Raw genomic sequence first — 27,743 nt, forward strand, 5'->3', positions numbered from 1 at the left:
GAGTGGAAAGGGCTTGCAGGAATGAAAAAGAAATGGACGAGTAACTAATGTACTGCTTAGAACCATTTCAGATGGATGACTTCTCACACTCCTATTAGATGTTTCTAACCACAGAGCCACGGACATTTGCAGTACAATTTGGGGCTCCTCCATTGCTGTTAACGTGGACGGCTCGGACCTTGAGAGCGAGAGGCCGAGCCGCCGAGGCTACACGAGCAACTTGTCCAGGCACGACAGGAGTAAATAGTATTGCCCGTCAGTTCTCGGGACGCTGGGCGTAGACAACATAGCTGTGGATGATATTTGTGGTTAGTGGTCTAGTGTATAGCAATGCCGGATAATAGTAGCAACGGGGACACTCACAAGTCGAACATCATGTGAATGTCGCGGTTCCGGCCGTCGGCGCGGGCCTTACTGGCAAGAACAATGACTTCCTCCTTTCTCCACTGCTTGAACCGCGTCAAAGGTGCCAGGGCTATCGCCTCGAAGCCGTTCGCCTCGGCCTGGGTCTGGTTCCAGGCGCCAACTTTCTTCTGTCTAAGAGGTCAGTACTGGAGTGTTATTGATTCACCGTCTGGGGGCAAAGGGGATAACTGACAAGATGGGGATCCTTTGGCCAGACGCCGTAGGGAATGACAAACTTCTCCACGTGGATGTTCACGAACCCGGCCTCCTTGAACCAATGCTCCAACTTGGGCCCGGGACGCACCTCATAGCCAACATCCTCGAACGCGCCGCAGACTTCGTCGTAGTATTATTGGAGCGCGGTGCTGTTGAGACTGCCGTCTGGAGACATGGGATAGCCGTCCCAGTCCTGGAATTCAACCCAGCCGCCGGGCTTTACTGATCTGCTTTTTGTCAGAGAGTCAAGAAAGAAAACGGAACAGTGGTCAGTATACCGATAGCACTGCTTGATCAGCTTCCCAAAGTCCCTGATCGAGAAGGCCAGACATCGCGCGTGGATGAAGTCAAAGGGGTCGCGTTTATATGCCCACTCCGACTCGATGTCGTCCACAAGGAACTTCACATTCAGAGGAACCCTGCAAATCCCCGTCAGCCCAGTCACTTAGCTACGAGCTCTTATGCTAAACTGACATAGTCGGTTGGATCGGGCTCAAATCACAGCCGATTACCTGGCACGGCCAACATCCCGTGTCAGCATTCTGTCCATCTGGGATCGCTCCCCCTAGTATTCCCTTACCTCGGCCTCGGGATGTTGGTCCGCTTCAGTAAGTCAGCTTCCGTATCTTGGGTCCGCCGATCCCAGCTAGCAAACTCACCGAAATCAATTGCCCAGATACCTGTCCCAGTCCCCAGATCAATTACCCGCTGGGGGTTCTTGATCGGGGCCAGATAGAGCTTCCGGTGCAATAGTGTGAGACAAAGTTCATGAAACATGTCCAGGCGGTCGTTTTCTGTTTCGTCGTTAGGGAGCAGATACGCTATGAAATAACGATTAGCTTGCAGCTGTTGGTTGGTCAGGCAAGAAGCAAGTCTTACACCCATCGCGGAATTTATGATAGCGACGGCCATTTTCATGGCGATAATCAATCACTGACGATGTCAGAGATGCACTGGACGATGATCTATATGTTGATGAACATGTGTGAGCATGCTTATGGGATCCGGAGCGCCATGTTGTCACACCACGTACAGTTCATCGCCATAAGAAGAGTCATTCTCAAACTGTGCGACTCAAGTAAGCAATGCACTCTGGTGTACCGCAATGGAGAGCTCTCGTACCGAGGTGTCCACTTCAACGTTTGCCGGGGCATTGTTGATGGTGGTTGTTTGTTCCCGAGCAGATGGTTCCGTCATGGTGGAATAATCCTCTGTTGAATTCCAGGAAGGTCGATGACTGACTGATCACACGTCAACGATTCAAATAGAAAGTACTCAGTTCGTGATTTGGATACAAGACCCTTCGGAACAGTTTCCGAGAGCTGATCCCAACAGCCAGAATGTCTTTGTAAGTTGCACTTCTGTGACCGGCGGTTGCTGCCTCGGATCAGTATTTATGTGCGCAAGTCGATAACCTACATACCTGCGGACCGAGATGCTCACTTTTCGTTCCCCGCCGGCGTTGCTGCACCTCTGCCAAAAGGGTAACAGCTGGCACCGCATGGGGTAAATCGTGACAGGGGTGTCTTACTCTAAACACTCTTTACTGAACCGGGTTTGCCCTCTCCACCGACTGAGTCAACGTGTACTTCATAGTACAGTACTACTTGAAGGAGTAGCTATTCCAGGGAGCAAAGACACCAACTGACCATGGACCAGGGACATGGATTTGGGTCGAGAAGAATTCCGGTCACGAAGAACCTGGGCACTGCCAGTGGCCTCTGGAAACGGCCGTAGGTCGGGAAGGTTGGTGTTGACAGGAGGCGTCTCCATACTCGCATACTATGCTTGAGCTGCCGTAGAGGACGGAGATCCTTGTTGATGACGAATCATGCACGGAGTACTAGTGTACGAGTAATCTCTTTGTGATCGGGAGTGAGCGTCGGTTGAGCCAGTCGAGCATTGGAAGCACTCAATGGGCTCGAGGTCTGGATTGGTGTGCACATCGCCCCAGCTCTTTGCAACTACTCGTAGTCCCTCCTGCCAATCATCGCTGCCGGGTCGAGGTCCCCCTGCTTCCCCGGCGGCCCGACCTGAGCCTAAACGCGGCGGAAGAAGAATACTAGCCACTGTAACCCAACTTCGTCTCTTTACAACGAGGAGAACCACGTGATAAGCAACCCCTGAGATAGGCCTAACCTAGGGTGTAGGGGCCGCAGTTGTGGGCGGAAATAGGAGCCTTCACATTTACCGCTCCTTGGTTCGGATATACCCTTGGGCAGGTGTACGAAAATGACGAGGGTCGCCCTTTTGCCAGCAATATGATTGTCAGAGCGACGAGCAATTTTCTCGTCCATCATCATGATATGGTGATATGCAACCCGTCGATTCCTCCGAACTCCGAACCGTGTCGGACGCACAATCGGGTAAGGAGCGGTCGACGAAGTTACCCTTGCTCACAGTTTCGGCGTTTGATTTGGAGCGGTTCCCTGGTGAGCAGCATCCACCCGACGTGAGTTGACCTGTAATTTGGTTCAGAGCGCGCGTCAGAGAGGTTTGGCAGGACTCATAGGATTGCAGGGGTTTCACGGAGAGGCTGTATGTGCCGCATTTCATTGGTAATGGATGAAGATACATTCCCTACGACCTCCACTGTGTATTTCAAGTAGGTCGTCGTTGGGATAGCAGACCCCTACCTAGCGTGAGGGACACAGTTGATGTTGTTGGATTCATGATCGGCGTTCATGAATGAGGAGGCCGGTTATCACCGCTGGTGGCTAGCATGGAAGTGAGGCACCACCGAGGACGTTTTAGGCGTACAGTATGAGGAAACGGTGGCAGAAAAAGTTAGGCTGGTCATTGACAGAATGAGATTGACAGTCATCGTTGAATGCAAAGTTCAATTCTGAGAGACCAGATAATTCCTCGAGATGATGCCCATGACTACTAGGTAGATCGGATCAGGCAATGAAGAAGCGCTTCATGACACTCATGACACTCTCCAACGCCGGTACCAGGATCAGGAATTTCTGTATCACTCTGACAGGGTGAAACTCGAAGATCAAAGACCATCTATAGTTATCACAAACACATCCAAATACTCTAGCATGATGGACACCAAAGGACGGTTGAAAGCAGTCAATAAGCCTGTAGCATGCAGAGGAACGTCTTCGGCTGTGTTCATTTACTCCAAAGAACAAGATTGTGACCGACAAAGCAGGAAGATGACAAAGCTACAGTTCTTTGAGATTGTATGGTAGCACTTTTTCGTGGCGAGTCTTCGAGCGGAATTCCTGAAAGACGAACAGTATGACGGTAGGAGCAGCGGCGTCCCCATTTATATGGATAGTATAGTTGAGTTTATGGTCCCGCGGGGATCGCGATCGGCGGTCGTAGGTACTGTACTTCAAGTGAAGGTAGGACGGCGAGATGCCGCTCAGGCCATGACTTTGAGAGTCGACAGAAAGTAGCGACTTAGCAAGCAACTGTTCTTCGACAAGCAAGGAACGGAGGGATGAAATTTGGTAATCACTCTGTACGGAGTAGGAGGAAGTACACATCTTTCCTTTGAACATTCATAAGTACCTATAGTTATAGAAATGGACAAGTTTGAGGGCGTCAGATCCGAAAAGTGACTTGACCACCAACCGTAACTGTACCTCTGGTCTGGGCCTTGATCGGATTTCAGGGTCGTTAGTCTGCACACTCATGAAAGATAATCGAAGGGAGGCTGTATCTGAGACGAATCTCTTGAACAAAATGCTCCGCCGTGGAAGCAGCCGTGTGGCAGACCTGAAATCAGCAAGAGTTCGTTATTTTGATGGCCTTTGATCTGTTGATGTTGTTTGTTGTTGAAAGGGCGTTATGAAACGTCTTGTATCCTACAGGATTCTCAAAAAGGGACGAGTTTAACACCAAGACGGACGTCGCCATTTGCTTCAAGTTGTCCGGGTACGAATTGACAATCGCAAACAACTGTCCACATAATGAGGGTCTTGAACTGAACGGAGAGCGTTGATCTGCTGCAAGACTCATACGAGTAGTCTTACGGGCCACTACAAGACACTTTAGAGGGTTCCACTGTACCTATCGAGTACTCCGTACGGAGTAGTTTAGACCGAATTATTGACAGAAATACTTACCTACCAACTAGGTTGGCTACTAGGTAATCGAAGTGCAGGAGAATGTACTCCGTACGGAATACGATGTAGGTACTAGGACTCGTTGAGTATTGCTGATGCAACTCCCGCGCCGTGACTTGGGAGTAAATACATAGGTCGTGTGAGCGTGCAGGAAGACATACCCTGCGTAATTCCTAGGCCAAAGCAATAAGTACCAGTTAGCGAGCGCCTGGTCATGAAGAGTTGTGCCATCGATGATGAGCTCTCTTCGCAGCCGCTTTCCGTAAGTGACTTTCAATACTTATTGTCTAGGTAGTAAAGTTGTCATTTCAGAAGTGGTTTGCCATTTCTCGAAGCAAGCAACCCGATTTCGATGAGCTATCATCGACTGAACTGAGAAATGCTCCAGAATGAAAAGTGTTGATCCAAGATCGAAATTCTAGCTCTCACAGCCAAGTGCATAGGTATTGCGCTGAATTGAGCCGTTCACCAGTACATAGTAGGTTTAACGCTCCAGAAATCCGGACATTTGACGATGGACAGAAAGAGGCTCCAGAGGCTATTTCTAGCCTTGTGCACTAGGAAATCGACCATGCCGCGGCCCGGGGGCGAGGGAGGCTTGTCCCGTACCATAGCAGTATACTTAATAGGGTAGTATGCTTACGGATATACCTACCTACTGGATGCGCTAACAAGCTTATCCTTGGAGACCAAACTTTCCAAGCAGAGTCGAGAACGGTCTCCTTCGATTCCAGCTTTCACCTAACTGAGCTCAATGAGGACGGGATTTTGCTGCATTGGAACCATGTGACGAGCGATCGCCTCGGTACAAGATTGTCGCGGGCTTTTAGCGTTTGATGGGTATGGGGTGCTAAAGATTGTATTATCGGGGATAACTATTGTTGGTGGGATCGGACTTTGCGGCCTGACGGTTCTCCAAGGAACGCGGAGTTCGAGGCTGGACGGATACGGTGCAGCCTCTTGACGATAACCTACTATGGAGGACTGAAAGTGGAACTTGCATGTAATGCCGAGGACAATCTGTACTCGCCAAGCGGCCAAGGTTCAAGTCATGATGTCAATTCTTGTCTTCTTGTTAACGCAGACTTCAGATTCCGATTGGCTCAAGTCATATGGAGGAAGTTAAGGAACACTATACCTACGGTGTACCCCGTTATGAAGTTCAGCCAAGGTTAACTGTAGGTACCGATGAGAAAAAAACTGACGCTAGCGTCAGTTCAGTGACTTCATGAGAGCATCGGCAAACCTTTTTTAGCATTCAAGTACTGTATGATATGACCAATAATGAGTAACAATTCGTAAGCAGGAATCGTCAATGTCGGAGAGTCGACGATCAAAAAGGCAGATGGAAGACGGCAGATCGGCGGCGCTAAGATGTATAAAATCCGCGCTTTCCTAAATCAGGCAAAAAAACTCTGGAGAGGCTTGGCAATCTGGTCCGTGCTCCGGTGCCGGCGGTCAACAACTTCTTCCCGTCCGAACTCTTGAATCCAGTCCCAGCTTGAGCACGCCGGTGTTGACGGAGATTATGGTCGGAGCACGGAGTTACTCTGCACAGGATCCATTGCAACGCACAGTCTCTAGAATCCTCAATTGATGCCGGATGCGTCGAGTACAGGAGATGCCACAAGATCTGATTTCGCATTTCCAAGGGGATTGGCGAGAAGAGTCCAATACAGTATGATGATCTCACAACCCATCCATGAACAACGTGAAAAGAGAATTTTTTTTTCCATCTAACAGGGTTCAAGCTGCTTATCAATCAACAATACTTGATGATTCAACAATGAATGAAGACATGTCGTTGGACGTTGAGATTATTCTTCCATGGACGTCAAGATATCTAAGTAGATTGCGAACTGTGGTCTATAAAAGACCTGCATCTCTCCCTCTTGTCAGATCGTCTCAAACCACCTGTCTGGTAGCATTCAATCGATAACTCACGGATCTTTGATAAGTCTCTACTATCGACCGGACCTCACGTTGAACCCTAATCACCATGACCGACTACAAGTTTGAAGGATGGCTCGGCCTGGATGCCGACTCTGTCAATGGGAAGATGGTTTGGGGGGAGTTCGAACCCAAGCCATGGGAAGAAACAGACGTCGATGTTAAAATCACTCACTGCGGAATCTGCCGTTCCGACTTACACACCCTGCGCAGCGGCTGGGTAAGGATGGTGCACTCTGTTTATCTCTGTTGCCCTTTATATTATCATTCGGCTAACGCTCGTACGCTGCATTTAGAGCCCAGCCAACTACCCGGTTTGCGTTGGCCACGAAATCGTGGGAACTGCCGTGCGGGTTGGCTCCCAGGTTAAGAATATCAAAGTCGGCGACCTTGTCGGTGTGGGAGCTCAGACTGATTCCTGCCGGAGCCGCAAGGGCCCCTGCAGGGAATGCGAGTCCGACCGCGAGCCCTAATGCCCTGACATAGTCACCACGTACAACTCCGTGTACATGAACGGCGGCAAGTCCTATGGCGGATACGCCTTGTACCACCGTTCTCCAGCACATTTCGTCTTCAAGATCCCCGATGGTCTCCCGCCAGCACACGCGGCCCCAATGTTGTGCGGTGGCGTCACTGTTTATTCTCCCCTGCGCAAATATGGCGCTGGCCCCGGCAAGAAAGTTGGCATCATTGGGGTCGGTGGATTGGGCCACTTCGCAATTATGTTCGCCAGGGCGCTCGGTGCCGACGAGGTGGTCGCCATTTCCCGGAGCGCCGACAAGCGAGAGGATGCCTTGAAACTCGGAGCCCACAGATATATTGCCACTGACGATGATAAGGGTTGGGAGAAGGAAGATATTCGTTCCTTGGATCTGATTATTTCGACGATTTCCTCGGCCAAGGTATGCCAGTTCCCGACTCACCAACTTCCTGCTAGCGAAAGGACCGACTCGACTGACGAATCTTCAGATGCCCTTGGCCAGCTTCATTGAGCTCCTCAAAGTCGGTGGCACTTTCGTTCAACTGGGTGCGCCTGATGATGGAACGCTGCCACTGAATCCCTTCTCACTCATCAATGCCAATCGCCAACTTGCCGGCACACTCATTGGAAGTCCCAGTGAGATCCGGGAGATGCTCGATTTGGCAGTCAAACACAACATCAAGCCATGGATCGAGGAACGCCCAATGTCTGGGGCTAATACCGCCATCGTCGATATGGATAACGGGAAGGCGCGCTATCGGTACGTGCTGGTGAACGATCACTAAACGATGTCTTGATCGGCGTTTGTGCCAGGATTGTGGTGTTCAGAAGCAGACTGTTATTGCCACTCTTTCCCTATAATTCGATGTCAATAGAGGGTTGGGTTGAAAGGAGATGGGAGTTAGAAGGGAAAGTGTACAAATCTAGACACAATTTGAATGCAAAGTTCAATTCTGAGAGACCAGATAATTCCTCGAGATGATGCCCATGACTACTAGGTAGATCGGATCAGGCAATGAAGAAGCGCTTCATGACACTCATGACACTCTCCAACGCCGGTACCAGGATCAGGAATTTCTGTATCACTCTGACAGGGTGAAACTCGAAGATCAAAGACCATCTATAGTTATCACAAACACATCCAAATACTTGACTCGTACGAGTGGGAGTGACCTACTCATATCTGTACACAAACAGAAAGTAGCTAGTCGAGTTCAACACATTGACCTCCCAGTGCCATCATAGGCGACTTGAACGCAGTCAAGGAGCACTCCTGAGCCAAATGAAGTCACATACCTCAGGTACCTAGGTAGCGATTAAAATTGTTTCGCGCCTGTGATGCTGGTGTTGACAATAGATATTGCCTTACGTCGACGCACCCACTATGAGTCTCTACTAGGTATCTGAATGAGTAGTAGGTACATCAGTCAACGAAAGTAGGGCCTCAATTCTACTTACCTCGTAACCCATCCATCATGCTTGGTAGGCGGATGGTAGTAATTGGTAGCCACTGTATCTGCACATTCTACCCATCAAGTACATATAACATCGAGGTGTAGGGTGTGGCGCACCTTTCCCGCTAGGTAGTACTTTTCAATCATTCCATTCTACCTACAGCAGATCACCAAATAGCACATTTGATGAAATGATGAAGTGATAAAAACACATCATCATTCACATCCTTGAGATATTGGCTACCTATAGACACAGTGTCAGCCAATCTGTAAGCCTGTTTAGACGTGTTGCTTGATCTTGTAGAGTGGCAATGGATTGTGTGCATGGTCTAATAACCGACATTGCCACAAATGTCCTGTCATTTTCGCAACACCACTACATTCCACAATGTCGACAATTCTACAGTACGAGTCCTTCTCCGTATACTTACGTCTTTGAAATTATTATTTTTGCCGTGTGTTGTGCAGAATCGCTATTCTGCGCTGCGATTGAAGTGCTCCAAGCGTAGCAGGAATATATCTTTGCTTGCTGTCGTCTTTTATGTAGAACCTCGCCCAAGAAATTGATCGGTTGTGACTTGAGCCCTGTCCAGCCGACTCTGTAAGTCTGACCGAAGAAGATTTCGTACAGAAGTCACACGACTGACGGGCTCGGCATGGTTCCTCCGAACCTGAGGTTCCTGGTCGATGACATCGAGTCGGATTGGGCATATGAAAGCAACCCATTTGACTTCATTCACACGCGATACCTGTGGTTCTCGTTCAAGGACGTTGGGAAATTGGTTATCGGTACGCCATCCATCGGAAATGTTTTCCCTGTCTCGGTTCTTATCTTGATCCTCTAACTGACAACAGATCAGTCAAACCTGGCGGCTGGGTTGAATTCCTGGACTGGGACGCCTACCCCATCTCTCAGGATAGCAGCATCAACGATACCGGACTCGACCGGTATTACAACAACGAGGTCTATGGCGCATCTGAAATAGCTGGTTACGAGGTCCGTCCGGTGTCAAGCTGGAGCAATGGTTCAAGGACGCCGAGTTCATGAACATCCAGGAGAAGTTTGTCATTCCCTACGGCGTCTGGCCAAAGGATCCCCGTCTTGTCAGTTCCTCCCTCCCCCCTCCCCCTTTTGTCTCCAAACAATGCATGAAAACATCGTATAATGCCGACATCATGCAAAAGAAAGTGGGCGCCTGGACCCAGCTCCAGGCAGAACCAAGCGACTACGAGTCCGTAGCCATGGCCGCTCTGACGCGGTACAAGCAGTGGATCAAGGAAGAAGTCCAGATTTCTGCCAGGAAGGTCAGGGCCGACGCCCGAAGCCGCGATATTCAATGATGTTCAACTTGTGAGTATCCGCGTGCCTTTGTGAGCAGCACTACTATTCAATCCATATCAAACTAACCACGAATAATCCCCACAGCTATGCCGTCTACGGTCAACGTCCGGCGAATTGACCAGGTGAAAGATGTAATGAGAAATACATGACTGGTCGATTTGATCTCTACCTTGGTCACGCTGGTGAAGTCTATGAAAAGGAAGCCATGATGACTTCCGACTAGCAGATGTTCATAGCAACAGGAAGACCAGCGGAGGCCAAGTCGCCCGCCAATAGGCTAGGCTGGTAGACAGAAACAGAGATACGATTAATCTGATGACAAAATACTGTACATATCAACATGCCTACTTGAAATGCATCTCTGCGGGCGAACCCAGTACGAGTACACCGCAGGGTGGTTTGACTGATGACGCGGAATGAATGAAACAAGAAAAGCTCGGGAAGATAGTATTACAGAGCTCTATCCCGGTCTAGTGAATTACCACCGAGACCCAATCAATCTGATTCAATCAATTCAAGCCGTACATAGTATACACAGCACACGGAGCACGAAGTCTGAAAGCAGGCTAGATGCTTGACCGTGTCCTTTCCGTCTTGCCTTTTCCTCCGCAAACAGTGGTGGTCAAAGACACATGACCACGACATTAAACAGAGCAAGAGCAAGGATGAGACCCAGAGGCGGGAGTTTTGAAGCGATATAGACAACCACAACACAAAGTCAACAATGAGGCCGAGGCCGCGTCTGGAACCGTCATGGAAGGACTTCCCACCGTAACACTCCAGAATCGACAAGAATGTGAAAACAAAGAAAGCGTAAGAAAAGACATTGAGAGAAAGGCAAGGTTGCAGGAGTAGTATCTTCTTTTACCTGGTCTCAAAACATGGCGGGAGAGAAGAGACGTATGCAAGGAAATGAGCGCAACCTGCGGGAGTTTACAGGCCCGGCGGTCCACCCAGACCGGCGCTCATGCTTTGCAGTCGAGCCGCCAGTTGAGGGTATTTCTGCTGCACCTCCAATTGCGTGCGGGTCGCCTCGGCGTACGAAATGGCGTTGATGACCTCGCCTTCCGTGCGAGACAGCTCGGCCGCACGCTCAAAGTACTTGAGCGCCTCCGCGACCTTGCCCTGTTGCAGCAGAAGCTGGGCCATCGTACCGACAGCAATATCGGAATCAGGATCAACTGATTGATACGTCAGCGGACAGACCATGCCAAGCATGCTTGAAAGGGGCGCGTACTGATCAAAGCCTTTTGACACAGGGATTCTGCCTCCTTAAAATCTTGCTTCCATTGAAACACCGCAAGAGCCTTGTTGATCAACGGCAGCACGTTGATTCCCATGGGCTTGGTCTGCTTCTCCATCTCCATCGCCTTGTCGAACTTCTCAATCGCCTCCGAGAAGTTCTGCTGATCGAGGTACAACTCTCCAAAGTAGTTGTAGACCTCCGGAACGTCTTCAAAGTTCTTCACCGACCGCCGGAAGGTGGCCATGGCCGACGCAACAGAGCCCATCTTGTACTGTGTCACTCCCAACTGGATGTGGGAGTAGATGAAGCTGCGGTCAAGGTCGATGGACTTTTGGTAGTCCTTGGCCGCTTCGGCGAACTCGCCGAGGATAAAGTGCAGCTGGGCCCGGTGGTAGTAGATGTCTGGATCGTCCTTGTTCTGCGCGATAGCCAACTCGAAATCATCGGCAGCAGCATCCTTGTTTCCTGCGGTCTGGTTAGCGGTTCACCGGGATGTGCAGGAAGATCCACCCATACCGAGCTCCAAGTGCAAACTGGCACGCTTGATGTAGCTCTGGACTAGCGAAGGCTTCACCTCAATACTCTTGTTGAGATCCGCCAGCGCGGCCTGCGCGTCGCCCTGCAGGTATGTGAAGGTTGCGCGCATGTTCAGCGCATCTCCTTCCAAGTCACCCAGGTCGCCCAGCTCCAGAGCCTTGGAGAAGGCTTGCGACGCTTCTTCGTAGCCCTCCGCCGTCTTCTTCTGAAGGGCCAGAAAACCCTTTCGCATCTGACCTTTGCCCGTCTCCTCATCCAGATCGTCTACATCCAGGCCCTCCGGCAAGGGCTTGGGCCGGAAGCTCTGCAGATAGTTGGTCACAAAGGTGGCGCTGGGAAGCTTCTTGCCCTTGGCTTGCATAATCTCCTTGGCCTTCTTCTCGGCGACTTTCTTCAAAAGTCGCTCCAGGGCGTTTCGGCTGGACTCTTTGGAGAAGCCATCGATGATGCAGCTCGCAGTGAAGTCCAGCAGAGCCTCGCTGTATTTCCCGAGATGCTCATAGGCGACGGCACGTCGATTGAGGGCCTTGACATACTCGCTGTCCATGGCAAGCGCTGCCGTGGTGTCCTCAACTACCTTTTCCCATTGAGACAGGACATTGTAGCACGCCGCACGGTTCGAGTAGTACACCGGGTCCGGCTTGCAAAGAATGGCTTTCCCGTACAGCTCGATAGCCCGGTTGTAGTTTTTGGATCCGTATGCGTCGTTGCCGGCGGCCTTGAGTTTCGCGGCGTATGCCTTGCGCGTCTGATCCGGAGAGGCAATTCATGATTAAAATCCTGAGTAGCCGATCGCGGAGAACGCATCGACTCACCTCTTCCGACAACAGTTTGACTGACTCTTCATCCACCTCGGGCAACCCCTCCGGTTCCTCTGCTTTCTTGGACTCGGACGCTATGGTGCGCGGTCGCGGTTAGATTTTTTTTTTTCTGACATTACAGCAGCCATTGCAAACTTACCAGCAGCGGCCGCTTGCTCTTCCCTGGCTTTTCTTTCCTCTTCTGCTCTCTTCTTCTCCAATCGACGCTCCTTTTTGCTCTTCTTCTTAGCGCCGGAAGGCGCAGGGGCCTGTGCCGGTTTGCCCGTGTCGGAGAGGTAGTAGACCACTCCGGCGCTAGTCACGACCACGGCGACGCCAGCTATTGTGTAGACCAGAGCCTTGTTCTCCGAAACCCATTTCGAGATGCGATCCCACACCGACGCTGACGAGGATGCGGGGACCGACGATTTGTCGACGAACACACTCTTCGCGGGTTGAAGGGACGGAACGGGCGGCACGGAGGACATTTTTGCCAGTATGTTCACGCGGAGTGACTCGCGCCAGTCAATGGCAATGGCCCAGATGAAGGTCTACAGAGAAAAGCAAGAGGACCAGCGCGCAAACCCAGCCAGACCTCGAGGAACGACGAGGGTTGTTCTTGAGGAGTTCTTGTTGCTGTTTGCCGATGATTTCGCTGAAAAATCCAGATGGATCAGTAGATTCACTGGGATTGGGCCCAAAGCTTAGCCATCGACCAATAGAATTGCTCCGTTTGCTCCCTCTCAAATGACTCCCGCTAGCTTCGCTGGAGATTTTGTGCCGATTCCCTAAGTCAAAGATCAACAGTGAACTGAGCTAGCTTTTCATGCGAATATGACCTCCTACTCCTCTCTGCCTGGCGCAGTGGATGCGCAATTCCAGATCATTTCCTCGCTTCGCTTCGATCCCGAGCTGCCCGAGGTCATCGCACAGTACGCGCCGCAGCACTATCCCAAGCCTCGGAATTCGCCCTTTTATCTACTTAGCTACCACAGAGATCGGCTCCTGGACGCCGCGGAGCAATTTCAATGGGATCAGGCGGTAGCCTTGCTTCGCAGAGATGCCGAGGAATTCGCCGACTCGCTGGACAAGTACATTCCGGACCGATCCAAGCCTTGGAGACTCCGGATTGTGGTTGATGTCGACGGCAATCTCGCAGTGGACGTCCAGCCCGCGGTCACCGGGGAAGCTCGGTCACTATTACTTCCGTCCATCAGACCGTCACTGACGGTCTCGCCATGGCGCCTTTACATTGACCCTCAGAGAACGCATCCGTCCGCGTTTACAACGCACAAGACTACGGCTCGGGACATCTACACAGAAGCGCGTGAGCGAGTTGGGATTACATCTCCACAAGACCCGATCGAGGTCCTACTGATCAATCCGCAAGACGAAGTCATGGAAGGAAGCATCACCACACCATACTTTCGACACCGCTCCCAAAAGACCGATAGGACTGGGCATGAGTGGGTGACACCACCACTGAGTAGCGGCGGTAATGCCGGCACAACACGTCGCTATGCGCTGGAATATGGGTTCTGCGTAGAGCAAGTTGTCCGGCTAGAGGATCTTGTAGATGGCGAGCGATGCTGGTTGAGCAATGCTGTCCGAGGATTCATTCCAGCCACAGTAGTCCTGACCTTGCCAGGAGAGCAAGAAGAATAATCTAGTCAATTGCAATGGTCGATGGACTCTGGACTCCATTGAGGATTTCCATTGTGGACATCATTTCCGGCCCCTTTAACTCCGTAATAGTCGAGCCGGATGCAGGCAGCATCCCCTTCGCCTTCGCCAGCCGAGCTGAGATCACAATGACTGCAAGATCATCAAGTCACGTGACTCATCCCCGCATCAAGTCCGAAATGGGTTAGTGAGCTTTTTGAGTGCAAGAAAATCCAAAAGCTGTTTCCTGATCACCACCTCACGAGACTCACGAATTGCACCCAGAAGAGCCCCGTCCCACGATGAATCTACCATCATGAAGGTCTTCGAGAACAACTCGAGCTATGACTATTCCTTCCCGGCCGTCTCTCTCGCCTATTTCCTTCGCTACCCGAATCCCTACTCTCGCCATGTCCTGACTTCGGATGTGATTGAACGCTATGTCGACCCAAAGACAAAGCGCCTGCACACCACCAGGCTTCATCTGAAAAGATCAAAGATTCCATCGGCATTGTTGAAGCTATTGCCGAAGGGTATCGGCGGTCCGGACAATTCTGGTCAGAGTTACATCCTGGAAACGACGGTGGTGGATCCCCAAGAAGGATGGATGAAGACCGAGTCTCGAAACATGGAATGGACGGGTATTCTGAGTGTGATTGAGCGACAATTCTATCAACGGCAGCATTGTCCGGATGCAGCGGGTCATGGGTGTGAAGAGCGGACCAGCGTCCGCACCACCGTCACCTTCATGTCACGGTTCGGCCAAGGCAGGTTCCTGAAGGGCAAAGCCGGCGAGGCTGCCTCGGCATCGGCCGACACAGCCGTCGAGGCACCTCGGCAAGGACTCTTTTCGTCTCTTTCGACTGCTGGCGTGCAGCGCACCATCGAGCTCATTGGCGTGACGCGGACGCGGGATGCCATTGCCCGAAGCAAGCAGGGCATGAACGTTGTCCTCGAGCGACTCCGGCATGGCGGTATTGTCGGCGTTCTCGAAGGTATGCGACGGGATCGTGAAGCCGCTATGATGGGTGGCGACAACGCTTTCAAGCGGTGACACCAATTGCCGGGAAGAAAAGTTTCCTTTCAACGACATTCTCCTCTCGTCTCTGATTTTGTTGCATTAGCATGGCGTTCTGGTTTTTGAGGTTTTCTCTTCGCGGGGTGGCCCTCGCCAACTGTTTTTGCCACACGATTTTGATGGATAATGGACAGGAGTGATTGGGAGTTGAAGCAGGGATTCATGTACAATAAATGACAGCCATGTGACTCGGCTATGTATCTCCGGGAGAGTCAGCTGTATGGGAAATCATGTATATTAGGCCTACACATTTACTTGACCATGCCAATGCATTGCTGGATTCTGATCTTCGTCATTGAGACGCTGCAATTTGAATTGAATGTGCCAAACATCGTTTGCACAAAGTTCTAGTAAGCACTGCAACCCTGTTCGACGCTACCTTTTGCTGCGTCTCCGGCATACATGAGATTGTTTACTTTACTGCATTGGAGCCATTGATATTCCCAGATCTTAGGCCAGTTGACCTTGAGCTGTTTGCACGGAATGGATTAGGCTTTTTCCGGATTCCCTCAGAATCCTCTTGTTACTCTCCAGCATAGGGACGACGATTGACGGTCTCCTTTAGCAGAGTCAAGTCAGCGCCCAAAGATGGACAGTTAGAAATAATCTACCTGGATAATTGAGTCAGCTCATCAAATTGATTCTTGTAGCCTAGTTACTCGTCAGACGTGACGTTGACCTATGCTTGGCATGAGATCCATGCATATGTCCCACGCTCCACTACCTAATAATCATGTTTCCCTCCCGTTCATCCATAAAAGATTGTGTTCCTGCTCTGCCAGTAAGCCCGAGCCAGTCCGGGTTTGATGACGGGATGAGAACCGCAGCTCGCGGATAGAGAGAATGTTTCCATCGTCCTTGACCGGCTTTATCCGCCGAGCGTTGTGGTTCGCCTTTGTCCCAGGACTCGTCCTCATCTCGCTTCTTCCGGCAACCCAGGCGTTTTGCGATTTCTGGGATGAAACGTGCCTGGACGGTCTAGCACAAGTCTCCACGCGCATCAAGTTCGAACCGCTGTTTCCGAAACCGATCGAGCTTTTCTTCGGTTATGATGCGTATCCGCCCTCGATCCGCAAGAACCCCAAACACAGTCGGAACTCGGAAAAGTATTATGAAGACACTGTCGACGAAGACGATAAGAAGGACCTTCTCGTCAAGCTGAGCTACTGGCTTGACTACGACCGAGACCGAGTCCTCGCTGCCTGGACTCCGAATGTCACCAATCCCGGGAACTGGACAACGGAGGTCGCTCTCCGGGTCGGCAATCTCACGGCGTACACGGGCGGTGGGAACCACGGCTGTGATAATGTATGGGGACCGACGTGCTCGGTTGGCCTGAAGGATTATGTTCGACAGTCGCTCTACGACCTGAGCAACTCAAGGCGGAACTTCGACTCCCCGCTGAAGGCAATCATGGACCAGATGAAGTGGACGTCGGCGATGGTGCCGGGGTGTCCGTCATCTTTTTTCGAGATGGGATATACGCCGGTTCGTGGTATGTTTGGAAGTCTACTCCTGCGGAGAAAACGGCAAGGAACCACTAGACTAAACCTGGAAACGCAGCATTTGTCCAAGAGAATGACAACAACCGAAGCATTGAGGTCGAGCAGCCGGGCGACTTATTAGATCCCTGGAAAACGTGGTATCTCCATAATACAACCGCGCGCGAGCAAGCAGTTCAGGTAGCCGTTGTTATCATCACTCGCGCGCCCAGTCCTGGCAGTGCACCGCCCCCTAGCAAGGATGACATCCATGTCGAACTTGCCTGCGTACGCGCGCCCAAGCATCGCACGCCAATGAACGTCCTCGCATCTTTGGTCGACGCGGCAGAGAAAGCCAAGTCACTTTTGGAAGAAGGTTTGGGGCAGAATGACTATAGTGACGACGAGTGACGCCTCGATGGCAAGTTCTGATTTAAACAGCGATCGATTCTGTTGTTATCCTTTGATACCCCCATTCGTTTTGACGGCGCTTTTTGTCTGGTACTGTTTGCGGACCTCTGGATCCTCAAGGTTCGATCGGGCACTCATCCAGCCGTGGATCATGTCGGGATAGGTCTCGACAAGCTTCGGCACCTTCAAATTGGCCTCATATCCCTGGACAGCGACAGGATCCTCATCCTTGCTCGCCAACACAGCCATGGGGATGCCGACCTTCTTCGCATCCTCAGGATCCAGGAACGCTGGATGTGCCTGCGCCGCAGCCTTGAAGATCTTGTGGTCTTCACCGGATGTCAGACTGGTGACCTTTCCTCCCCAGCAATATCCCAGAATGCCCCATTGAAACGAGCCAGACGGTGCGAGTTTGTTCGCCTTTTCCACGATGGAAGGGATACGCGATACAGCCTTCGCAGGGACAGCCCTGGTAGCAAAGAAGTTGCTCAATTTCTGTTTGTGTTCATCAGTCTTCGGTGGGAAGATATATGTACATACTTGGCTACGTAAGGTAGTGTGGTTGGTTTTCGGCATGCAGCTTTAAAAGCCCGTTGGTTTTGATGACTGGTTCTAACATGTAGGGGATCTGCAAGGGTCGCGATGTCCATTCCACACGGGTCAAAATCAAATCTTCACGTTGATTCCTCCATAACTCCTTTTCCAAGACTACTTGCCCGGTCAAACATAGCCCGTGATGCGCTCGTAGACCATGTGGTCGTCGTACGAACGCGTCCCCAACTACGACAACTCGGCCACAGACCAGTCTCTCAAAGACAATCACACCGAGTCACTGTTTCGATATGTCTGCCCCGGCGTCGCCACACGGTCGATTTGGTGGTTCTTCGCCACTGTCGTACTGGCTGGCATCCTCCTGATCGAGAATCTATATCTGTTTTCAAAGATCAAGGTAGAGGTCGACGACTATGAGCATGGCTTCGCGACTGAGCTTGGTCCGTACCCGGCCAGAGATGGCGTCTCTCTATGACGTTAAGGTCGTTAGCTGACGCTGGATCTAGACGCTGCGAAGCCGGCAATCAAACTCCATCGGAAGCGCTTCTCGAACGCGCTCCACGTTGATACGAACGGCACTCTGTTCCCCGTCTTCAATGATCAAGAACCACGTTACGTGGGGCCACCGTCCCCGGACATTGACCAGGCGTGGGATTCACTTCTCTCAGGACGGTATATTCGGCTCTTCGCGGACGAAGTGGCTGCGCTGAACCAGGACTTCTCTCTCCCACCGCTCGAGAAGCTCCCCGCGCACGTGGCGCATAATAGTACGTCTCATAGTGGTACTAATAATCAAATCCCCATGGAAGGGTATTACGGAGGTCCGGACATGCTGCACACGTTGCATTGCGTCAATGCCATCCGTCAGCACATCGATTTCGAGTACTACCGTGACCATATGTGGCTGCCGCCCCAGTACCAGCGCATGCATATTGACCACTGCATCGACCAGCTTCGTCAGGCCGCTCTGTGCCATGGAGACATGACGCCGGTCACGCTAAAGGCGGTTTGGCTGGATAAGAGTAGATGGGCTATCTTGGGGCAGACTGAACGCTTGCATACGTGCCGAGACGGTGAGGCGCTGCGCCGCTGGGTGGTCAACAGGGGAGATGAACATGGGAAGATCATGGGGCGGGGATGATAGATGTAAGTACTACCTCTAGGTACCTAGAGTGTAGCTATATAGTATGCCGTCTAGATGGCCAGAAACTTTCAGTTCAGAGCCTGAGGCTCTCAACTCTTGTCCGTTCGAGCTGCCACTCAGAACTTCGGATCAAAGGCAATCTTGGCATTACAAATATCATCACGTGACATTGAGGAATTGCGCACCAATCACAACGCATGATGAGTTTCCGCCGTGGTATTGCCAGCCTCTGATTGGCCGGCGGCAAGTCAACACATCTTCGATCATACGAATTGCCAGAGCATACGGTGCGCTCCCAACGCTCTTTTTTCCTCCAGCATCGCCGGGACAGTCGTTCCTTTTCGTCTCTCGCCAGTTTCTTGCCTTTCCCGGCTGACACCAGCAGTGCTAGAAGTCTCCATTGCTCTCCCCACCCAGTGGTTCTCTGTGGGGGGAGCTCCTCTGATTGGTTGCAACCGGGGGTGTCCAACCGTCATTAACCTCCGTCGGCTCTGGACAGCATACCTTGTACCGTAGTGATTCTGCTTAAAAAGAGAATTCCAGCAAATCCAAGAATAACGGTCTGATCAACGGAAATCCGAAAAGGCCACTCCTTTCCCCGTTGTATGGGACGTTCCCAGCGAATGTCGCATGCGCCGCGACAACCTCGCTCTTTGCCGTCCCCTCTGCTGATCCGGAGAACTCGCTGTGGTCCCCGCGATGGCCGCCGCCTTCGACGATGAGGATCTGTCGCTCTCCTTGCAACCCTCTCCCCACGATCCCGGCCGCCAGGAGATTGCGGCGGCGCGGGATGGCGACCACTCTACCACTGTGCCCGTGCCGCCGCCGCCGCCGCATGCCAACCAGCAGCGCAACTCTGCGCAGGTGCAGTCCCCTGCCACAGTGCGCGACATGCAGCGCAAGGACCAATACAAGACCATCAAGGTGTTGGGAGAAGGGTCGTTCGGAAAAGTGAAGCTAGCCATCCACCAGCCCAGCGGTCGCCAGGTCGCACTCAAATGCATTTCGCGGCGGAAACTCCTGTCCCGCGACATGGTCGGTCGCATCGATCGGGAAATTCAGTATCTGCAGTTGTTGCGACACCCGCATATCATCAAACTGTGCGTCGGTCTCCTCGACCTTTTATCGTGCTCCGGTAGCTGACTTAGCATACGTTGCAGATATACGGTGATCTCGACAAAGTCGGAGATTATCATGGTCCTAGAATACGCCGAGCGCGAGCTGTTCGACTACTTGGTCAAGGGCGGGAGGTGTAACGAAGACGAGGCTCGCAAGTTTTTCCAGCAAATCATCTGTGCGGTGGAATACTGCCACCGTCATAAGATCGTCCATCGAGACCTGAAGCCAGAGAACCTTCTCATCGACAGCGACAAGAACGTGAAGATCACCGACTTTGGTCTCAGTAACATCATGACTGACGGCAACTTCCTCAAGACCAGCTGCGGCAGCCCCAACTACGCCGCTCCAGAGGTCATCAAGGGGAAACTGTACGCCGGTCCGGAGGTGGACGTATGGAGCTGTGGCGTGATTCTGTACGTTTTGCTTGTCGGGCGTCTGCCGTTCGATGATGACTACATCCCGAATTTGTTCAAGAAGATCGCCGCCGGGAATTTTCACATGCCCTCGTACATCTCGTCAGGAGCGCGCCGGCTGATCAAAGCAATGCTGCAAGTTGACCCTATGCAGCGCATCACGATCCCCGAGATCAGGCAGGACCCGTGGTTTCTGAAGGATTTGCCAAAGTATCTGCAGCCGCCCCCCGAGGACTTTTTCGACGCAGGCCTGAACCCGAACAAGGCGGTGGATCCACACAGAATCGCTCCTGGCAGACCCATCTCCGTACAGGAAAGAGTTCACAACATCGCGGTGTCGAAGCTCGAACGGAGCATGGGCTATCGAAAGGAGGAAATCGAAGAGACATTACGGAAGCCCGAACCGAGTGCTATCAAAGATGCCTTCTTCATCATTGCCGAAAACGAGATGATGCAAACAAACTGTTCGTGACTGCACATCCCTTATGGAATGTTCGATGATGATGCTGACATCAGAACAGCTCCAGATAGTCTAGAAGTCTCGTCCCCACCATCGTCGCCGCCTTCTATTGACCAGCCCCCGCTCTCATCGTCGACAGCTCCGCAAGCGACTCACGCTCACGAAGCGACTGTCACCGGAACACAACGGCCAGCAGAGGCATCGCTTCCTGCAGCGCAACACACTGTTCCCTGGAAAACTGCACAGCCGGTAGAAGAACGAGTCAGTCATATCAGAATCCTCCCTACCAGTTTGCCGTGGGTCCATGAACAAATCATGGAACAGCGCGAACGGCAGCAAGCCCAGACGCAAGAGGGAGATTCCGCGCCTTCTAGTGTGGATACGTCTCTAGATAGCCCGGACACACCTTCGGAGCGAACGCCGGAGCAGCAGGCTGCTACTGCGCGGTCGCTCAAGCCCCACGCGCGCAGTGTTGTGGACCTAGAAAAGCTGCGACTGGAGCCTCCAGAATCCTTTGGACAGTCGTCTGGGCCGCCAAAGAAGTCGCGGAAGTGGCAATTCGGCATCCGGTCACGGAACGAACCCCATGAAGCGATGCTCTGTTTGTACAAAGCGATTGCTGCACAAGGCGGTGTTTGGGAGATCATCCCCGCGGGGTCAGGTAAGTTAACTGTCTTCTTCCGATGGCGGTTCATGGTCTGACCATTCCATCACAGACGGAGAAGGCAACTCTACTCCTCCTCCAGACCAACCCAAGCCTTTGCAAAGTAAATATTCCGATCTACCATCGGACTACTACATCCCCCGCGACCCGTGGTTCATTCGGGCCCGATTGCTGAAAGAAGGCGTCACCGCGCCGGGGGTGTCGATGAGCGCGCACAGTAGCCGCAGCGACCTCGGCGACTTGCGCCGACGGGTCAACCTGATGAACGCGTCCCTAAGCGCGGAAGACAAGGCGGCTATCGCGGCGGCAGTGCAAGGCACCTCAGCCGAGGGCAGCCCGTCGTCGGCTCCCGACAACATCCCGCCGATGCGCTTCTCATACGGTGTCTGGGTTTTCATCGACATCCAGCTCTACCAGATCGAAGCCAACAACTACATGGTCGACTTCAAGTGCGACGGCTACCAGAACGTTATTCGCGCTGACGGCGACAGTGAATGGCGGCCCATCAGCAAACGGTACAAGAACAAGCCCAAGGAAGTCACCAGCCCGTATCCATATCTCGATGTTGCATCGGACTTGATCGCACAGCTGGCTGTTGCTTCATAAGTCGCGTGGGATATTTGTTTGATATTTCATGATATAACTAGCTATGACGGAACTGACTCTCGCCGTGTTTGATGTACCTACTACCTACCTATGTATGCGTTTTGTAGTCTTTTGATGAATAGTATCATTGTATGATGACGATGATATGGTATCTCATTTCCATCTATTGATTAGTTAGTTACTTTTGATTTCGATTTCAAATTCGATATTTGTGCATTGTTCAAAGCATCGTTAACGAATGCGCCAAGGTAGCTAGCTACTTTGAAGTGGTGAAGGTGCGAAGAAGAATCAGATCGTGGGGGATATGTATCTTTGGTCGGGGAAGAATGCCATTAAGCCAGTTGACGTGAATATGATGGCGAGTTCGATTCTCTGGAATACGGGGATGCCGTGGAAACAAGCGGGAGATATACTCTGTACAGACTAGATAATTCCGGACGGGTACGGAGTACCTACAGGGCAGTTGTATACGAGTATCCCCGTACATCGAGCTTCGAAAGGTAAGGCTCGCGCGAGAATACTCGCCTCGATTCCTGTGTACTGTACTTAAAGACCGGAGGTTGGAAAGATGCTGGGAAAATAATGAAAGAACTGAATGAGACTAGCGCTAACTATCGTATCTGGCGACACTACCTACTACCTGGTCTGATACCCCTCTATACAGGGTGAAGGTACCTAGTCGGATGAGTGCTGGACACCACCCCTGTAGCAAGCGCTCTCCGTGGAAGAGTCAACAACTCCGCGGTGAACACAACATCAGGATACAACAATGAGAGATAGGCCGCCGCAGTCCACTTGGCAGGCAGTAAGAGGCAGGATTTCTCCAGGAATGGCGACAAAGACGTGGCATTGATCAATTAAACAAAGCACACTGGGTATCTAAACACCAAGCAACTATAGAACAATCAACAGTTTACATGTAATCCCACTTTGATATCGCCAATCGCCTTGTCAAAGGCCTCGATGATTGGCTCATAGAGAACCTTTGACTCCTTCGGTGTACCTGTAAAGATATCCTTACCATCCCAGGGAAACAGGATGCTCCGAAACTCCCTGCAAAGCGGTTTCACGCATTCGAACTCGGGTGGAAACTCTTTTGCTAAAATCCGCTCAAAGCCATTGGCACCGACATTACCTCGTTTAGCATTGGCGATCTTCTCGTAATTTCCAGTGTATACTTCACGAAGTAAACTTGAGTTCGGTCGGTTCCCTGGGTACCGGGTGAACTCCCAGCCACGACGGGCGCACTGCCAGATAAGCACATAGAAGAATGACTCGAGATCATGCCGATATGTATGGTCGATATTGAGCAGCACATCGATGGCCATGAACTCCAAAGGCCAGGATATTTTGACAGCGCCGCTTCGTTGGGTGCCGACCTTCTTGGCGAGATCCAAGTCGATCAGCATCCCCACACGGCCAGTTTTTTCGGAATCGGTTATGATAATATCCTTCACCGAGATATCTCTGAGAATAATATTATCATAACCGATTCCGAAAAAACTGGCCGTGTGGGGATGCTGATCGACTTGGATCTCGCCAAGAAGGTCGGCACCCAACGAAGCGGCGCTCGCTGTCGCACCGGCACCATGGAGTTCATGGCCATCGATGTGCTGCTCAATATCGACCATACATATCGGCATGATCTCGAGTCATTCTTCTATGTGCTTATCTGGCAGTGCGGTCGTCGGGGCTGGCAGTTTGTCAACAGACCAAAAGATCGACCGGCGGATAGTTCTTTCACAGACTGGTATACTGGCTCCTTCAGGAAGATCGCAAACGCCAAAATTGGGAATATGACTGCCAACGGATTCGGGCAGATTCTAGAGGAGTTTCCACCTGAGTTTGATTGCATCAAGCCGCTTTGCAGGGAGTTGCGGGGAATCCTATTCCCTATCCGTCACGGCGATATCTTTACAGGTACACCGAAGGAGTCAAAGGTTCTCTATGAGCCAATCATCGAGGCCTTTGGCAAGGCGATTGGCGATATCAAAGCGGGATTACATATCAACTGTTGATTGTTCTATAGTTGCTTGGTGTTTAGATACCCAGTGTGCTTTGTCTGATTGAGCAATTCCACGCCTCTGTCGCCATTTGAGAGATACCATTCCTGAAGGCCTTCTGTCTCTTTGCTGCCAAGTGGACTGCGGCGGCCTATCTCTCATTGTTGTATCCTGATGTTGTGTTCACCGCGGAGTTGTTGACTCTTCCACGGGGAGTGCTTGCTACAGGGTTGGCCACTACCTTCACCCTGTATGGAGGGGGATCAGACTAGCCCAGATACGATAGCGCTAGTCTCATCCAGTTCTTTCATATATCTCAGCTATCTTTCCAACCTCCGGTCTTACAGTACACTAGAATCGAGGCTAGGATTCTCGCGCGAGCCTTAACTTTCGAGACTCGATGTAATCTCCGTACTACCTACCACAAAATAACTTCAAACGTACTCCGTACAGTATGTAACTACTGGTAGTTATCCGCCCCACGGGATGCCTTGGGCGGACGGGCATCGCCGCATCACAGCCAACGGCCGTCAGTCATTGAGCTGGAAGACTGTCCTGCGTCGACAGTTTTAACGGAAGTACTGACTTGGGAGCCCTTGAGTTTTGATTATGATGATTGGGCTGACACTGTGCAGAAACTGAACCATTTCATCGCTGGCCTGTCTGAAAGTATATCTACTCGACAGTACTCGTCCGGAGTACTCCGCACTGGACTCCCTCATGGCAGTCTTTATCTCAGGTTCACACGGCTACAATGAGTACTACCAGTTCCTGTGCCTTTCCCTCAAAGTATTTCTCGTAGAATCCCTGCACATCTTGATACGTGCAGCCCCGGATCTCTTGAAAGACTCTTGCCTCGACTAGCGCCCGAATCTGTTCGCTGCCTTGTAGCGACGCGGAGGTATGTGTGATGGGCGTGCTGTCGAACGCAGGCGGGAGATTTGTTGAGACTGGGGTCGCTCTCGAAAGCTTGGCAATGAGATCAAGAACGGCGCTCCAGATATCGTAGTCGGACGCCCTTTGGATGATGAGCTTCACGAGAGGGCGATAGTCTTGGTAGCTGAAATCTCCGTTTCGAACACGCTTGAAGAGATCAAAGAGCTCGGACGCTACATCACGACTGCTGATACTCGACTGAAGGTTGAAGGCTGCTTCTTCTCCCTGCAAAGCATGAAGAAGTCGCGATACTACATTCTGACAATGTTGTGCGAATCTGTCGTCAACGCCGTCAAGAGAACTGACAAGTGAATATTGATCCTCCACATCCTGGAGTGACTTTTGTAAACGGTCGAGAGAATTGCTCAAGGGATGGTTCTGAATAACCTTGAATTCATTTTCTGACAGAGAAGCCATTTCTTGCACGGGCGGAAAGGAAGATCGATACGAAGTGGGGCGATTGAAGGCTGGGGGCTCCTATGGAATTTGAACAGACGACGACGGCATGCCTGGGCGTTGTCGACAGATGTACTTACTGCTTTATACAATAGGCATGTTGAGTAGATAGCCTCGTTGTTCATCTGACATGTGCGGGTTGAGCATTCCAACGACGCATCGTGGCACGCGCCATACCTCGCGAGGTTCCGGGCCTCTCTCGGGAAAATCCGGGAAGCCCCGCGGCGTTCAACAGTAATAACAAGAACTACGGATAACTACGGAGTATAACTACCAATAACATAGTTATAACGTGGCCGGTGTACTCCTAGTTATACTCCCTACACAGATTGTAACTTCGCGTAGTTATACGGAGTACTTAACTTGAGTACGAGTACTCCGTAGTTACGTAGTTACAGTAACAGTAACTACCAACTAGTACTCCGTACATATTCATAATACCTAGGTTATAACTTGGTAGCTCGAACTGTGCAACGAATAAAGATAGGGAGTTCTACTCCCCGCATTCATGGAGAAACGAGACCCCATCCTCTTCAACTCCCTTCTGCATTGATCAATTGTTTGCAGTAGGCATTGTGATAATCGCGGTAATGGAGAATCACCCGTTTGAGGTTGTCCCCTTTCTTCGCATTCTCATCTGCCGAGAGTGCAAGCGGGGAGTGTTGCCTACGAGAGTTCGATATCATCTTTGTGCGAAAGCATGGCATGTCCGATGGCGACGCCAACGAGATCGCCAGGACCAGTCAACAATGGGACTCAATCGAGCAGGACAGAAAGCGGATTCATATCCCCCGCGCGCTGCCCGAGCCGCTCCCCTTCTTACCTATTCAAGACGATGGTCTGCAGTGCCAGCGGGACTACCCACGATGTCAATTCATCAGTACCAGCATGGACGTGATAAACCAACATTTGCATAAAGTCCATCAGTTGAAGAAAGGAGAACGCACCCCCGATGAAGTTCGAAAGTCTGTTCGGCGTGTGTGCTGGCAAAAAGTCTTCTGCAACGAGACTGGTTTATCTCATCCTGTCCATATCCAATCACTTGACCCGGAAAGTAACGAGGAGCCGGACCACGTTTCGGAAGACGTTGCAGAGCAGACTGTCAGTGAGCCACAGGTTGCCGTGGAGAACGTCGAGCCAGCCCCTGACGATCAGGTGGTTCAATTGGATTACAACGATGGCAACAACAACTATCTTTTGACAACATGGACTGAATACTTGAAGGGAGTTCACTTTCAGGACCTGCTCGATGTCGTAGCTGCGCCCACTGAGAGTATACGCTATCCAACAGAGCAGGCTGTGCGAGTCATCTGGAATACCATGGATTCGTTGTTCCGGAAGTGCCTGCGGACGGTCAAGCACTGCAGTCACAGCATTCGCATGGAGGCGGCGCGGACCGAAACGCTCGAGACTCCACGCCACCCGTTACTAGCAGATATGGATGAAGATGGCATTCAGCAACACGTTCGATCCTGGCAGCACATCTTAGCCTTCATCGCACGAACCCAGGCCCTGTGGGTGTGGCGAGCGCGGCAACCAAAGTATGGAATGACTTCACGCCAGAAAGAGAAATGGAAACGGCTGTGGCGGTTGGCCATGGTGAACCATGTGGACCGCGATAGCCATGCTGGCACCGATGATAGGGATCTGGACGGTTGGCTGATGAGCTCTCTTGAGAAGGCGTGTTTGGAATTTTGCATGGAATTTTTCAATCAGCGCTGTCGCGCTAGCGAGTATGAGAGTGTGCTGATGTGTGCCATGGCCGTGCTTAGCCGCAGGAAGTCGGGCTGGCATGATAGGAAGGATTACGCGAATCTGCTTTCCCAGGTGGCCAGGGTGGCGCGGTTCATGCTCGTTCAGCGGGCGCTATGGCAGGATCCCAATGCCCGAGACATCATTCGCATATGGCAGAATCCGGACCGCCTTGCCTCACATCCATTACTGAGTGCAATTGACAATCCTAGTGGGATTGAGCAGGACAGTGGTTCATTGTTGGTTTTTACCAGACATTTTTGACGAACACGTACAACCGACTTCTCTGTTGCGCCGCCAGCATTCGGGACGCAGCGATCATCCTGGCCGCCAAGAGCATCAGGCGTTTCCGCAGAATCTGGAGTTACTGGTGCGAACGCTCTTTGTTCGCGGGACTTATGGGCCTATACAAGCATTACTGGACTGGCTGGCATCTTGCTCAGAGGTTCAAGATACCGCAGTCGTCACCGACAGAATGCCAACCCAACCGACT

General features: G+C 51.6%; 10 protein-coding genes across 10 annotated transcripts; 9 read left to right on the forward strand and 1 right to left on the reverse strand.

Moving 5' to 3' along the window:
• Positions 1–6,702: 6,702 nt before the first annotated feature.
• VTN31DRAFT_1195 (uncharacterized protein) lies at positions 6,703–7,126 on the forward strand (the record flags this gene model as incomplete). Its single annotated transcript, XM_069401225.1, has 2 exons — positions 6,703–6,873; positions 6,950–7,126. The coding sequence occupies 2 exons, from the start codon at positions 6,703–6,705 to the stop codon at positions 7,124–7,126; spliced, it is 348 nt and encodes a 115-aa protein (XP_069264051.1).
• A 36-nt stretch (positions 7,127–7,162) lies between these two features.
• VTN31DRAFT_1196 (uncharacterized protein) lies at positions 7,163–7,919 on the forward strand (the record flags this gene model as incomplete). Its single annotated transcript, XM_069401226.1, has 2 exons — positions 7,163–7,555; positions 7,623–7,919. 2 exons carry the CDS (start codon positions 7,163–7,165, stop codon positions 7,917–7,919), a joined length of 690 nt encoding a protein of 229 aa, XP_069264052.1.
• Positions 7,920–9,244: 1,325 nt separating this feature from the next.
• On the forward strand, positions 9,245–9,574 carry VTN31DRAFT_1197 (uncharacterized protein; the record flags this gene model as incomplete). Its single annotated transcript, XM_069401227.1, has 2 exons — positions 9,245–9,377; positions 9,444–9,574. The coding sequence occupies 2 exons, from the start codon at positions 9,245–9,247 to the stop codon at positions 9,572–9,574; spliced, it is 264 nt and encodes an 87-aa protein (XP_069264053.1).
• Positions 9,575–10,863: 1,289 nt separating this feature from the next.
• Positions 10,864–13,001, reverse strand: VTN31DRAFT_1198 (uncharacterized protein; the record flags this gene model as incomplete). Its single annotated transcript, XM_069401228.1, has 5 exons — positions 10,864–11,111; positions 11,168–11,641; positions 11,693–12,461; positions 12,529–12,608; positions 12,674–13,001. 5 exons carry the CDS (start codon positions 12,999–13,001, stop codon positions 10,864–10,866), a joined length of 1,899 nt encoding a protein of 632 aa, XP_069264054.1.
• Positions 13,002–13,347: 346 nt separating this feature from the next.
• VTN31DRAFT_1199 (uncharacterized protein) lies at positions 13,348–14,178 on the forward strand (the record flags this gene model as incomplete). The annotated part of the gene is made up of 1 exon (XM_069401229.1): positions 13,348–14,178. One exon carries the CDS (start codon positions 13,348–13,350, stop codon positions 14,176–14,178), a length of 831 nt encoding a protein of 276 aa, XP_069264055.1.
• Positions 14,179–14,491: 313 nt separating this feature from the next.
• VTN31DRAFT_1200 (uncharacterized protein) lies at positions 14,492–15,229 on the forward strand (the record flags this gene model as incomplete). The annotated part of the gene is made up of 1 exon (XM_069401232.1): positions 14,492–15,229. The coding sequence occupies one exon, from the start codon at positions 14,492–14,494 to the stop codon at positions 15,227–15,229; it is 738 nt and encodes a 245-aa protein (XP_069264056.1).
• An 867-nt stretch (positions 15,230–16,096) lies between these two features.
• Positions 16,097–17,145, forward strand: VTN31DRAFT_1201 (uncharacterized protein; the record flags this gene model as incomplete). Its single annotated transcript, XM_069401233.1, has 2 exons — positions 16,097–16,748; positions 16,817–17,145. The coding sequence occupies 2 exons, from the start codon at positions 16,097–16,099 to the stop codon at positions 17,143–17,145; spliced, it is 981 nt and encodes a 326-aa protein (XP_069264057.1).
• Positions 17,146–17,896: 751 nt separating this feature from the next.
• On the forward strand, positions 17,897–18,838 carry VTN31DRAFT_1202 (uncharacterized protein; the record flags this gene model as incomplete). Its single annotated transcript, XM_069401234.1, has 2 exons — positions 17,897–18,137; positions 18,204–18,838. The coding sequence occupies 2 exons, from the start codon at positions 17,897–17,899 to the stop codon at positions 18,836–18,838; spliced, it is 876 nt and encodes a 291-aa protein (XP_069264058.1).
• Positions 18,839–19,540: 702 nt separating this feature from the next.
• On the forward strand, positions 19,541–22,103 carry VTN31DRAFT_1203 (uncharacterized protein; the record flags this gene model as incomplete). Its single annotated transcript, XM_069401235.1, has 4 exons — positions 19,541–19,941; positions 20,002–20,837; positions 20,895–21,494; positions 21,550–22,103. The coding sequence occupies 4 exons, from the start codon at positions 19,541–19,543 to the stop codon at positions 22,101–22,103; spliced, it is 2,391 nt and encodes a 796-aa protein (XP_069264059.1).
• Positions 22,104–26,203: 4,100 nt separating this feature from the next.
• On the forward strand, positions 26,204–27,514 carry VTN31DRAFT_1204 (uncharacterized protein; the record flags this gene model as incomplete). Its single annotated transcript, XM_069401236.1, has 1 exon — positions 26,204–27,514. The coding sequence occupies one exon, from the start codon at positions 26,204–26,206 to the stop codon at positions 27,512–27,514; it is 1,311 nt and encodes a 436-aa protein (XP_069264060.1).
• Positions 27,515–27,743: the final 229 nt, after the last annotated feature.

The sequence above is a fragment of the Thermomyces dupontii genome (genome assembly GCF_041956625.1).
Source record: "Thermomyces dupontii strain NRRL 2155 unplaced genomic scaffold VTN31scaffold_1, whole genome shotgun sequence".
Lineage (NCBI taxonomy): Eukaryota > Fungi > Ascomycota > Eurotiomycetes > Eurotiales > Trichocomaceae > Thermomyces > Thermomyces dupontii.